Consider the following 13,326-nt stretch of genomic DNA (forward strand, 5'->3'; position numbering starts at 1 on the left):
TAGTAGTTCTTCTCCCTTCATCATTTGAAGAGCCAAGTTATATTTGTAACTTAACAATGTGGAACAATTGTACGTTTGCTTTTTCATGTATCTATTGAAATTAGCCATTCTGTTTTTTATTAGGGGTTGTTTTATTCTTCAAGAGGGAATGCTTCTTATGACTGGAAACTAGTCCTTGAAGAGGTACTGAGATTTCTAGAAACAAACTTTTATAGTATTTTTGTTGTTTTTTCAGCAAACAGCAGTGATAGTGAAGAACTTTCTGCTGGAGAAAGTATTGCCAAATCTCAGCCAGCAAAATCAGTTTCTACAGGAATGAAGTCTCAGCATACGAAATCTCCAGCAAGAACACAGTCTCCAGGAAAATGCGGGAAAAATGGAGAGAAGGATTCAGATCTCAAGGAACAGAACAATCGTTTGCCAAAACTCTATAAATGGAGTTTTCAAATGTGTAAGTGTGGATTTCTTGTTGCTATGCTTGTATTTTTGAGTGGTATATTGAGACCCCAAGGTTAGAGTGAGCTCATATTTTTTATGTTGCACCTGACCAAGTTGACTATGTGGGCCATCAGTTCACAGAAACTGTCAGTCGGGGCCACACAAGGCTTAACTGTGTTAATCCAAAATCCAGCTTCATTGGAACCAACCAAAATGCCACAAGAGTATACAAATATTTGAGTTCTTTAGAACTGTTTATCAGGTGAGATGGTACAGAGAAGGGGGATTTTAAAAAATGCACACAGATTAGGCCAGATTTGCTTATGATGTCTGCACTGTAGTCTCAAGTTTCAATATGGAGATTGCAGACTGGATCAATTTATGAATAAGTGTTGGGGATATCTCATTACAAATCAATAAATAACTCCAGTGTTTAAAAAGAACAAGTCTGGCTGTAAACTCAGATCTGTCTCTCTCCCACCTCCCCTCATGGATCAGGTATCTCCACTTTTATGTGTCTTTCCCAATTGTATTATAGACTTCATAATGTGGTGATGCTGTTTCCTGAAACTCTGGCAACTTAAGTTGGGATTCACCAACTAACAGGAGGAAGTGTCCCTTGGGCAGGAGGCTGATGTAAACTTACCAATCTGTGAGGGACTGTTACTACCAGAACAGGGATTGAGGGGGGGAAACATCAGTGTTAAAAAGGATGCTTGGAACATCTTGCAGTAGCCGTCTTGAACCAGTCACAGTGTTCAGTGACCCTTCAACAAGGTGTTGGGTACAGCTGGTAGAAGGTGCTCCAAGTATCTTCTGATAGCAGTCATATCATCTGCTTTACCTTTTTGGCCTTGGAGAGTTGGACATTCCTGGGTGCTGAATAAAATTAAACAGGACCAGAGGTTCCCCATCCCTAGCTTATAGCATAATAAATGTGACAAGAGCTGCAAGACTTCTTGGAGGAAGAGTTGGTTTTGTTTCATTTTTGCCTGCTAGAAGTCACTTCATATTTGAACATACTGCATACAGTTTAGTCATACCAATCACTATGCTATGAAAGTGTGTGCAAAATTTCAGCATCTCCAGAACTTAGATGGAATCAAACACAGGAAGTTTGGGAGTAGAATCACACACAGAATTATCACAATTTTTAAAGCCTGGTGAAGTGTTCTGGAGCATAAAGTTTGTCCATCTATGGAACTGGAATTTATTCTCATGGATCAGTATAGCTATCTTTGATTTTTACCTGTGTTACATTTGCAATGGCAAGAAATAAAGTAAGAAGCCTAATTACAAGGTTTTATCTGGTTTTGCAGAAATTGCCTATAAAGACTCACTTGTATTTTCCTAACATTCTAAAACCTGAAGATTACATGTCTGTTTATAGAAGTGCTACATGTATATGTTTGACTTCATTTAAATATTAAAACTGGAGAAGTTATAATACTATATAGTTGTTCCCCTTCAAGTTTGTTTATCCTTCAGTGCTGTATCTTTATAAGTAAGAAGAATGAAGATTTTGGCATAAACTAATGAATGTTGCTTTATGTGCAGCTGACCTAGAAAATATGACCAGTGCAGAGCGCATAGCAATCCTTCAAGAAAAACTTCAAGAAATCAGGAAACACTACTTATCTTTAAAATCTGAAGTAGCTTCGATTGACAGAAGAAGAAAGCGTTTGAAGAAAAAAGAGCGGGAAAGTAAGTAATTAGGCCTTGATTTTGTCCTCATGTATGAAGATTGAAAAGATTGTTAAAGTGAGAATTCGACTATTGGGTGTCTCATAAAATATTAGGTCTTGTTTTGTTGAATCCTGGAAGACTCTTGTACTCTGATCTTGACCTTTAATTTCATTTTCATTTCATTTATTACATTTGTATGCTACCCCGTAGCCCATGGGGCTCACTGGGAAGCTTACAGTAGAACAACAACAACAGCAAAAAGTACATATTTCATAAAAATACAATAATAGAGCAGTACAATTAATCCAATAATATAATACATAATATCAATACATAATACAATGAATAGTGTCTATAATAATAAGATATAAACGTAATCCCCCCCACAGACAAAGTCCCACCCAGGAGGAGTACCCAGTGCGGTGGGCTCCCTGCTTCTGGCTAGCTCCTTTTGAAGCATCTCTCCTTTCCCTCTCCTCCTCGACAACACCGCCATTTCTCCCACAAATCGCAACGCCAGGCGAGGTTGAGCTGGAGATCACAAGGGGAGTGCAGGTGGCCCCCACACTGGTCTGTGGTGGGCGAGAAGTGGTGGTGGAAGCAGCAGGCTGGCAGTGGATGGCCCTTGACAGTGTTCACAAGAAAAAGAGTCCGGTCTCTGAGGCGCTGCCCAAGAAGTGTACCTTTAATGACTTGGAATTAGGTTTGATTAATTTCTCTTGGAATTTCCTTTCAAGGAAATGTACTTAGTATCAAAGCCTTATGCCCTGTAATTAACATGCAAGCAAGGGATCACATTTTTCTTCATCCCCTTCTTCCATTGGGGATTACACCTTCATAAAGCTAGTTCTAGCACATTCTACCTGTTCAAATGTGGTTTCAGGCCTGAGTTGGAGTCAGAATCAGCCTTGGTCACCATGATCTGTTGGCAGACCAGTTACAGCTTAGTCTGATCTTTCTCAGGAAATAGACAGGGGAGTATAATCACAGTGTTTCTCTTTGAACTGACTGCATCTTTTAATATTTATAACCATGATATCCTCCAGAACTTGCTGTACAGGTTGGTGGTAGGAGGCACTGTATTATGGCGATCAGCTCCCTGGCATTTATACAATGGGGTTCTTTAGGATACTTTCTTGTTCCCGATGCTGTTCAACATCTATAGGAAGCTGTTGGAGGTGATCATTAGGAGATTTGGGGCACAATTCATCTGTTTGTTAATGACACCCAACTCTGTTTCTCTGTGACTTCTAAGTCAAATGTGGTTGTGCAGGTCCTAGATCAGGGCCTAGAAGTAGAGAGAGACTGGATCCTGAGAAGACAGAAATTCTAATGGTAGCTCATTCCTATCTCTGGGCATTACACAGATCATCTGTCCTAGACAGTATTCCCCTGAAGGACCAGGCTGATATCTTCAAACCATCATTGTTGCTACAGACTCGGGCAGACTCGGTGCCATGGAGCAACTTTTGTCAGTTTTAGTTAGTAAACCAGTTACAGCTTTTCTGTATAGGGATAGTCTGACTGCGGTACATAAGTAACTTCAAGAATGGATTGCTGTAATTCCTTCTGTGTGGAGCTTCCCTTGACACTGGTTTTTCTAGTGCAGGATTCAGTGGTTAGGTTGGTGAGTGGAACAGCCTGCTATAAGTATGTTATGCTTTTGCTCAGAGAATTGCTTTGGCTAGTAAAACATTATTTATGGGCTCTGCACCTGCATGGAGCCTGTTGTGGGAAGTTTCTACAGCTAGGTGTTAGTTTCCCCTCCCCTTCCTATTTTATGCATCTGTGAGAGGGGCTCTCATGCATTCCCTCAGTTCCTTTTCTGCTGCGACCATGCCTAGATCTCCAACTTGAGTATTTTTTCAGCATTTATTACATTTTTCTTTCAACTGCTTTCTCCTCTTTGGCTCCTGCTCAGCCTCCTTTCTACTCCTCTCTTCATGAACTTTGTTTTCACTCTTTACTTGTTGCTTCTCTCCACTGGTCTTTCTTGTTAGCTGCCAGATATACATATGGATTGCAGAGCAGCCAGTGTGTGTATGTGGGGGGAGGGGTGTCAGCAAACATATGCACATTTCAAGGCAGAACAGTGAGTGGGGTTGGTAAATATACACACATTTTGTGGAAGGAGGAATCAAGGAAATTTCATAGCAGCAGACTTCTGAATGGGCACACATGTGAAAGACTGAATAAAGCAATTCTTAAAGGCTGAGATTGCATTCAGAATGGTTTTTGGTATGTTTATTCTTAGTATTTTGGACAATAGGGCAGAGAGCACTGACCAGGAATGAGGGAGGATCATGGTGGCACTAGTGAGATCATGAGGAGCTACAAGATTTTCACCACTGTTGCCAGGTGGTTCATGACAGCTTATGCTGAAGTCACTTGGTTGGGTTCAGGCATCATGACAAGCCACTCTGAACCACCTAACAAGAAGTCCTGGAATTTCAGAGCAACTTGTTTATGGAAAACAACCCATTATGAAAAAAAAGCACTCTGGGTTTGAATGTTATCACAAGCTACCCTGAAACTACCCACTGTGATAACTCACTATGACTTACTGTGTCATGCAAAGAAGGTCTAAGTCTGCAGTCTTTTAATTCTTTACATGGGAATAAGTCTCAGTGGTCTTACTCCAGATTAACCATGTATAGAATTGTGCTGTAAATGGCCTTCAGATTGCTTTAATAGTTACATAAGCTGAAGTGTTTTGAAGGTTTTTATAAGATACACATTTCATGTTAGAAACAGAGCGAATCAGAAGGGGTCTCCCGGGCCATCTAGTCTGACCCCTGGCTCTAGCCAGCTCCGCTCATGACATGCCTACCAGTGCATGTCTAGCCTATCCTTGAACACCCTCACCGACAGAGCCACAACCACCTCCAGTGGAAGCCCATTCCATACCCCCCAGGGCCTAACTGTCAGAAAGTACTTCCTGGCATCCAAATTGAACCTTGGTTCCCTGAGCTTTGCTCCATTGGAGCACATCCTACCCTCCTCTGCAGGGGAGAACACGTCTCTACCCACCTCCGTGTGAGACCCCTTCACATACCTATATGTCACCAACAGATTCCTCGGAGTCTCCTCCAAGCTGAAAATACCCAGTTCCCTCAGTCTCACCTCATATGGCTTTCCCTGCAATCCGGCCACCATCCTTGTGGCCCTATGCTGCACTGACTCTAACCTGGCTATATCCTTCCTGTGACGAGGGGCCCATAACTGAACACAATACTCCAGTTGCAGGCACACCAGAGTCATGTAGAGTGGTAGAAATACCTCTCTCTATCTAGAAGCCACGCTTCTGGCTATGCAACCAAGGGTGGCATTCACCCTCTTGACCACTGCATCACACTGCTGACTCATGGTTAGCCTGCAGTCAAACAGTACCTTGAGTTCTCTTTCACAAGTGCTGCTTTCCAGCCACTTGTCCCATAACCTGTACTTATGACACCCATTCCTATGCCCCAAGTACAAGACCTTGCACTTATCCACATTGAACACCATCCTGTTGTCTCCTGCCCACCTCCATAGTCTGTCCAGATCCTTTTGGATCTGGAGTACATGCTCCTCAGTTGTGGCCACTGCTCCAGTTTTAGTATTGTCTGCGAATTTGATCAGCAGATTGTTCACCCCTTCTTCCATGTCGTTGATGAAAAGATTGAACAGGATTGGCCCTGGGGCAGGGCCCTGGGGGACCCCACTTGTCACTGGCCGCCATCCTGATGATTCCCCACTAATGGTTACCCTCTGCTTTCGGTCAGTCAACCATGCCCTAATCCATCAGACAGTGCATTGGTCTATCTGAAAACTCCTCAATTTCTCAACCAGGATATCATGGGGCACTTTGTCAAAGGCCTTGCTGAAATCCAAGTAAACCACATCCACTGCATTCCCTCCGTCTACCCACCTTGAAACCTTATCGTAGAATTCCACAAGGTTTGTCTGGCAGGACCTGTTATTGTAGAAGTCATGTTGTGTGGCCACCAGCCTCCCTTCCCTATCTAGCATCACTAGATCTCTCACTATTATGAACCTTTCCATTGTTTTTCCTAAAATGGATGTAAGGCTAACGGGTCTGTAATTCCTCATGTCCCTTCTACTACCCTTTTTGAAAATTGGGACCACTGATGCCACCCTCCAGTCCTCTGGAACTTCACCTGTTCTCCATGAGGCCTCAAAAATGGAGGTCAGCAGGCGTGAGAGAACCCTTGCCAACTCTTGAAGTATTCTTGGGTGTAACCTGTCAGGGCCCAGCGCCTTTGTAACATCCAATGCCCTGAGGAGCTCCTCGACTTCTAGAGGGGTGACTCTAATCTGTGCCCCTAAGTCTCCGACCTCATCTAATCTCCCATGTGGATTGCCCCCATCCTGCTTTGGGGAGAACACAGAGGCAAAATAGTCATTTAGTATCTGTGCCTGTTCCCTCAAATCAGTCACTGGATCACCTTCCTCCTTATTAATCAGTCCCACTACCTGTCTCCCCTTTCTCTTGCTATTTACATGCTGATAGAAGCCCTTTTTGTTGCTCTTGATATTCTTTGCAAGTCTCAGCTCGTAATCTGCCTTAGACTTGGGAAGAATCCTTCTGCAATGGGCCTCCTCCTCATTTTGTATACCCTTTTGTCTATTTGCCTCAGTGCCCATTTCCTGCGGAGGTTCCTCTTGTGTCTAATCCCTCTTACCACCTCATTTCCCATCCATGGCGGCACTCTCCCCTACCATGGATGTTGCAACTCCTATTTAGTTTTGGTAACCAAGTTTCTTTCTTCATTCTATCTTACAGGTGCTGCAACTACATCATCATCATCTTCCTCACCTTCCTCAAGTTCCATTACAGCAGCAGTTATGTTAAGTTTAGCAGATCCACCTATGTCGAGTTCATCACAAAATGGAATGTCAGTTGAGTGCAGGTGACAGCAAGACTTGCCTATGCACTTTGCACTTAATGGCTGCTGAGAGCCACTTTTTATACTGCACAGTGGCACAATATTCAGACAAGCACTATTTTGTATTTAAATTTTTTCTTGACAAGCTAACTTTGCACTTAAGTGCACTTTTATGAAGAAAAAGTACAACAGACTGCTTTTCCTTGAGCAATAATTGTTTCCAACTTGTCTGGGGATTGTATGTTGAATGAGTTGAAGGCCTTCCACTGTGGCAAATGGAGGCTGTTCACTGCCGGTAGAATCAGAATGGTAAGCATACAGTTGTTGAGTAGGCCTAATTAATGTGTTAAAAGTGGCTTACTGTTCACATATTCCCTGGTATTTTGTTAAAGCTGGAGCATTTGATATTTTCCCATTATTTAGGAAAAATGAACCTATTTTCATTTTTACAAGGTAATTGTTTTTTAACTGAGTCGTCTTGCAGCGGCTATAACTGTACAAGTCAAGCACATGTAATTTAATTCCAAACCTGCCGTTAATAGGATGTTTCTCATCAGACCTGACAACCAAATAAAAGGATTCTGTTTAAAAGGCTGACTAATGTTTACAGGTTTGAATTAGGCTAAATAGGTTACTATGGGTTTTTAATACCCATGAATTGGAATGAAACTACTGTACTTTGCCATTTTTCTATGAATCAGTATTTTTTTTAATTTTGATAAAATACATTGTGAAAAAAGGAAGAAAATGGCTAACAAACTGTATTAAATCTTAATGTATAAAGATTGTATTTAGCCAGTTTAAAGTGTATATTTATTCATAATGAATTATAACACTTATATTTTTGTGTTTTCTTGTAAAAGTTTCTTTTCAGTTAAAGCAACAAATATTTCATTTGTAATGCTTATTTTATTATGAGCTGCAACTGAGAGGTCTTCAAGAAGGAGTAAATTGTGTTAATACTAAGTCATGGTTGTTGAGAAGAATATTGCCACAAAGGGATAGTTGTTTATAATATAAATAGCTAACTGAGTGGTAGATATGATTTTTTAAATTGCCTTGTACAATATCCAAAATCAACTCAACTGTTTTCACTTCTATTGAATTTATGTTGTACGAATCCCAAGCCCTCTCTCGTTTGGCACTTGTATTTAATTACACAACTTTGTAATACATTTGTATATTGCGGAAGTGTTCATTCAAGCTATTTAATACTTGGCACTGTTAATACACAGTACTTTATTGTACAGATTGTTTTACTGTTTTAATTGTAGTTCCGTGTACTTTTTTTGGCTGGACTTATGGGGGCTGGCATGTTTTTTCTTTTCTTTTTCTGGCAATACAAAATGTAAGAATTTCAAACATTCTGTTTGTAGATACTAGAGTGTCAGAATCTTTACATTTGACTTTTCTAAGAAAAGCATTTTCAGTCTTAGTAGTGTGTGCTTAAGAGTAACTGATTTTATTGAAAATGGTTTCAAGCTATTCAAATATGTACAGGACTGTAAAAAAATTTGTTGACAAACATTGAAGGAAAGGCATATAAAGAAAAGCTATAAAATATATATTAGGTTCTGCAGTCAATGAAATTATGTAATATATTGTACAAATGTAAGCAAAGGCCTCTGAAATAAAATGCCATAGTTTGTGAATACTGGATTCTGTTTCTACAAGTTTAATTAAGGCATTTCAGCGTATTTCGCATCAGGTAACAACCACATTTTTTCTCATTTGTTGATCATAAGAATTGCTATTGGGATGAATAAATGCAACTCTGAAACTGGGTTCACATGACCATGGAGGGAAAATAAGCAACAGCAGTTTGTTTTCCTTCCCTTCGTGTCCCAGTTGTAAGCCACCTTATTAGCATTATTACCCTCAGTGGGTAAATTGTTGTGATATCCAAACTAGGTGAGAGTGAGTGGCTGGAATGGTTTACAAACCACCTTCATTCAAATTTCAGTTAATATAAGACTGTTTGGTTCCAATGACATCAGTGTTCCATGTTCCAGAGAGAATGCCTATATATTGCCAACCACTGTTGTTTTTGCCACTAAGTTACTTCCTCTATTGTGATTTTTACTAAGGGCTTATGGGAAACAGGACTGCTTTATTTGTACTGTTTTCTTGTCTTTTCCAAGCAGCACAAATGAATTAAAACTGCCACTCTTTCAAGCCCTCTGCCACATGCAGACATTTCTATCATCTGTGCTGGGATACACTCCTTAAAATATGGTCAGATCTTTAATAGTTACCATCCTAGTTATTAATAGGCAGAATGGACTTGGGTTCCAGTGAAGTAGTCACTGAAATTGTACTTCCATATACCTAAATGAGTCTTTACTATTTTTTGATCCAGGAACACAGTGTGGCCAAAATGAGCTCAAGCCTTTACGGTAGTTCTGCTTAAACTATTTGGTCACTGAAATCTCTCAATGTAGCTAAAACATGCCCTGCCCCAGAGTAGGAGTCCAGCAAGCTCTGCATGCATGTGCATATATAATTGTTTTCATCAAGAATCACAGGACCTGTCTATATTCTACACAATTTGTAGAACAGGCAACAAACTCATTTGGTACCAGTCTTATTATTTCATCTTCTAGTACAGTGCCAAAACATCAAGTATTCTGCAGTTTCTTGTTCATGAATACTAGAAATAGGAACCAGATTTCATATACTCATCAAACAGTAGCGTTCTCCTTAAAATTCTCCTCTTAGTGTTACCTGCTCAGAGAAGGCAATTAGTCACATCTTTGCATAACAATTATGAAGCCAAACTACACTTTCCAGCATCTGGCAATTTCTAGTCGTGCTGCTACTAACACCCACCTACCAGATCTTTATAGCATATATGATTGTGTCTGGAAACAGCAGCAGCAAAGCTATTTTGGATAATTGTATCTGAGATGTCATTGAAAATAAGCTGTATTGTTTTGATGCTGAACTTTGCAAAGCAACTGTGTTAAGGTGGAAAATTATTACTATATTACTATTACTATTGAATTGCATTTATATCCTGCCATTTTTCTCTTGTTAAGAACCCCAGGTGGCTTAGCTCCATTTTCTCCTTGCAGCAATAATAGCTTGCTAGAATCAATTCAACTAGGCTAAACCTAGCTAGGCTAGAATCACTTCAGTGCAGGGTCACAAGGTTGGTAGCTGGATTGGAGGGATGCCATATGAGATTAGCTTGAGGGAGCTGGGTCTTTTCAGCTTGGAGTAGACTCAGAGGGGATCTTATAGGGACATATAAGTATGTGAAGGGGTGTCACATGGTAGAGGGTTATGACTTGTTCTCCCCTGTGGTAGAGAACAGGACGTGATCCAGTGGGGCAAAGCTCAAGGAACCAGGTTTCAGGTTGGATGTCAGGAAGTAATGTCGTTAGGACCCCTAGGAATTGAAAATGGCTTCCACAGGAGTTGGTGGAGGCCACATCAGTGAGGGCGTTCAAGGAAAGACTGGGTACCCACATGTTGGGTATTTACATGAGTGAGCTGGTTGGAGCTGGGGGGTCAGACTAGATGGGCTGGGAGACCCCTTCTGACTCATTATGTTTCTATGTAACAATGACTGGGTTAGGTTGGGCTGAGAGTCTGTGACTGGTCCACTCACCCGGTGAGCTTCATAGCCAACTGGGGACTAGAACCTACATCTCCCGAGTCCCCAGTCCAACACTCATAATCACACCACACTGTTTCTTAATAAATGGATTTGATTTTATTTAGCATTTACCTATACCAGTTGCTTTTAATGTGATATTTCCCTTCACATTCTATAAAGGACTTGTGCAGTCTACAACTTATTCAAAACCAGTAACTAAGTAGGATTTACTTTGTTTCACTGTAGGACGTCTACTTATTTAAAGAGGTGCTCATTTCACAGCAGTGCCTCCTTGAAGACGTATGCTTTCTGTCCACTTGCAAGTAAATGCAAGAATAATGACTACTATACACCATCATATCCAATGCCCCCGAATCATATTCTTACCTTTTTTTTTTTTGTAAGACTTCAGCAACTGAAATACTCCTTGTATAGAAAAAGGGAGAAATACCATGCTATCAGAGGAGAAGCTCTTTCCTTGAAAACAGTAATTCAGGAGAAAGGTGTACTTCAGCAGGAAGGAACACAGTTCTTTAAAACAAAAAACCATGAAGTAGCAAATACATTAAGAAGGAAAAGGTAGTTTTACATTTTCCCCTCTATTCCTGCATTCTGGTGGTGAAGTTGAAGCACTATTGATTTTTTACAAAAATTTAAATTATTTCCAGAAATGAGTTGGCATGGGGATGGGAAATTGTGCTGGTCATCACCTGTGATGAAAGTTATCACTTAACCAGTGCCCACAATACTCCACACAACACAGGACTCTTCTATATGAGGCTCTTATAAGTGCCATTGCCCTGCTTCAGTCATGGAATTTTACAAAGTGGTCCAGATGACATTGTGCTTGTTTAGCAAGGTAGTGTGGTAAACAATTGTCTTTGAAATAACGATTTTATCTTGCTTCTAGCTCACTTCTGTTTGAAGTCTGTTACGAGAACAGTGGGGTGGGTAAGCATGTTTAGCTACCAGTTTTATCAAGGAGCTACAGTAACCTCTTAAACTAGAAAAAGATTTTATGCAACTATTAATGAAAGCACAGTTCTTTGCCTGCTTAGACAGAAGAGGCATGCTTGGCTGAGGAAAACTGGAAGTTGAAGGACTTTTTTTTCTATCTAAACATGCATAGGATTGCACCTGAAACTATGCAATATGAGACTGTTAAACACACAAGCTTGCAGTTTTACCTTTACAACAATCAAATCTGGCCTGTTTACCATGACCAGAAAACATAGAAACATAACCTTCAAAGTCAGACTGGGTTGCTTTAGCTGTGTTGACATTAGTGGCAGCAGCTCTCCTGGCTTTCAGACAGGAATTTTCCAGACCTGCTGGGGGAACTGAATCTAAGACCTTCTGCATATGAAGCTGGTACTCTGTCATTGACCTATGGCCCCTGACCTGCAAAGTCAGCAAGTCACTCCATAGCTTAAACTATGCAAAAGATTGGTTGCCAGCATTACAATTGTAGGATTTAAAGGCATATATCAAGGGTGGTGCTAGGTAGCTAGAAGATCAAGCCCATAGGCAGACACACATTTACATTTGCTTTAAAGTCTCTGTTTTTAAAGAACCTTGCCCCCCCCCCTTAAAAAGTCTTATGAGCAAGAGAAAGACATTTAATTTCAGGGGGGAAAACAGGAAGGGGGGCAGCAGGAAGAGAAATCTGGACAAACAGCTAATGGGGGGGGGGTCAGATGCAACAGATACCATCAGGTTTATTTTAGAAAGAGAAGTAAATGCAACTTTATTTCAAAAAGTGCCCATAGACACCAGGGTGGTCAGGCAGATGGCCTCCCTAACATTTGGGGCTCAAAATCTTAGTGAGCTGGCCCCTAATAAAACTTCTACCATACATTTTTTATTAAAACCCGACATACACTTAAGTTCACCTTCAACATGCTTCCCAGAGCTGGGCTGAAAAATCCAAAGAAAAGTTGTAGGTGTAAAGGGGCGATAGTGGATACAGTATGTGGCAGGCAAATGTCATGATGTGAAAATTAATGTTGCTACCTCAATTAAGTCTTTCCATGATTTGGGATGCACTAGCCACTATGGAAGCTCCCTGTGTTGCACATAATATCCAGCGGAAACGTACAAGAATTGGGAGGCTGGCAGATGACCCGCCATGGCAAATCTGTAGCACCATCACTTTGCGCAGCGCTGACTGCGGTGGTAAAGCAGCACAGCGACCAGGAAGCCGCCGGTATCTGGGACTGACTGTTCTGTTCGTTCCCCGGGAGGGGGCGCGATTGCATTCCTGCCGTGCCTGGAGGTCCTTTATCGTATTATTGCTATAGAATAGCGCCTCCACAGCTAAACGCCGTCAAAGTTAAAGCCGCGTGATCTACAGAGTTAAGAAAAATAGAGTAAGCAAACTAATCGGGATTCTCCGCGTTGAAATTGGAAGACATCCGTCGCCCCTAGGGCAGAAGGCAGAGCTGTCCATCAAAATCAATGGGAACATCTAGGATTTTAGCGGACTTATATTGGACAGCCCTATGCCCACCTGGAAACATAAAAGTAAGGATTGCTGTTCATCATCCTAACTTTCTGCTGCTTTAAAAAAAAATTTTAATGGCTTGTCGATAATAGAAGTCATTTATTACCCGTATTACACCTCATGGGTAGGGAAGGCTGTGAGAGAGTGATTTAACAATTCTCCTGCAAGATAAGCCTCTGCAGTGTTAATTCACAGGTAAGCCGGAGATT

At 41.0% G+C, this 13,326-nt stretch overlaps 1 protein-coding gene across 4 annotated transcripts in view; it reads left to right on the plus strand.

The window, feature by feature from the left end:
• Positions 1-8,665, plus strand: part of ARID4B (AT-rich interaction domain 4B) — a 120,972-nt gene extending 112,307 nt beyond the window's left edge. For all 4 annotated transcript variants that reach the window (XM_044420111.1, XM_044420103.1, XM_044420119.1 and 1 more), the window contains 3 exons: positions 236-451; positions 1,996-2,142; positions 6,911-8,665. In XM_044420111.1, the coding sequence (XP_044276046.1) occupies positions 236-451; positions 1,996-2,142; positions 6,911-7,041 (494 nt within the window). In that variant the 3' untranslated portion in view covers positions 7,042-8,665. The remainder of the gene's footprint in view (positions 1-235; positions 452-1,995; positions 2,143-6,910) is intronic.
• The last annotated feature ends 4,661 nt before the right edge of the window (positions 8,666-13,326 follow it).

This window comes from Varanus komodoensis, unplaced genomic scaffold (genome assembly GCF_004798865.1).
Source record: "Varanus komodoensis strain SLA01 unplaced genomic scaffold, ASM479886v1 scaffold1, whole genome shotgun sequence".
Classification (NCBI taxonomy): domain Eukaryota; kingdom Metazoa; phylum Chordata; class Lepidosauria; order Squamata; family Varanidae; genus Varanus; species Varanus komodoensis.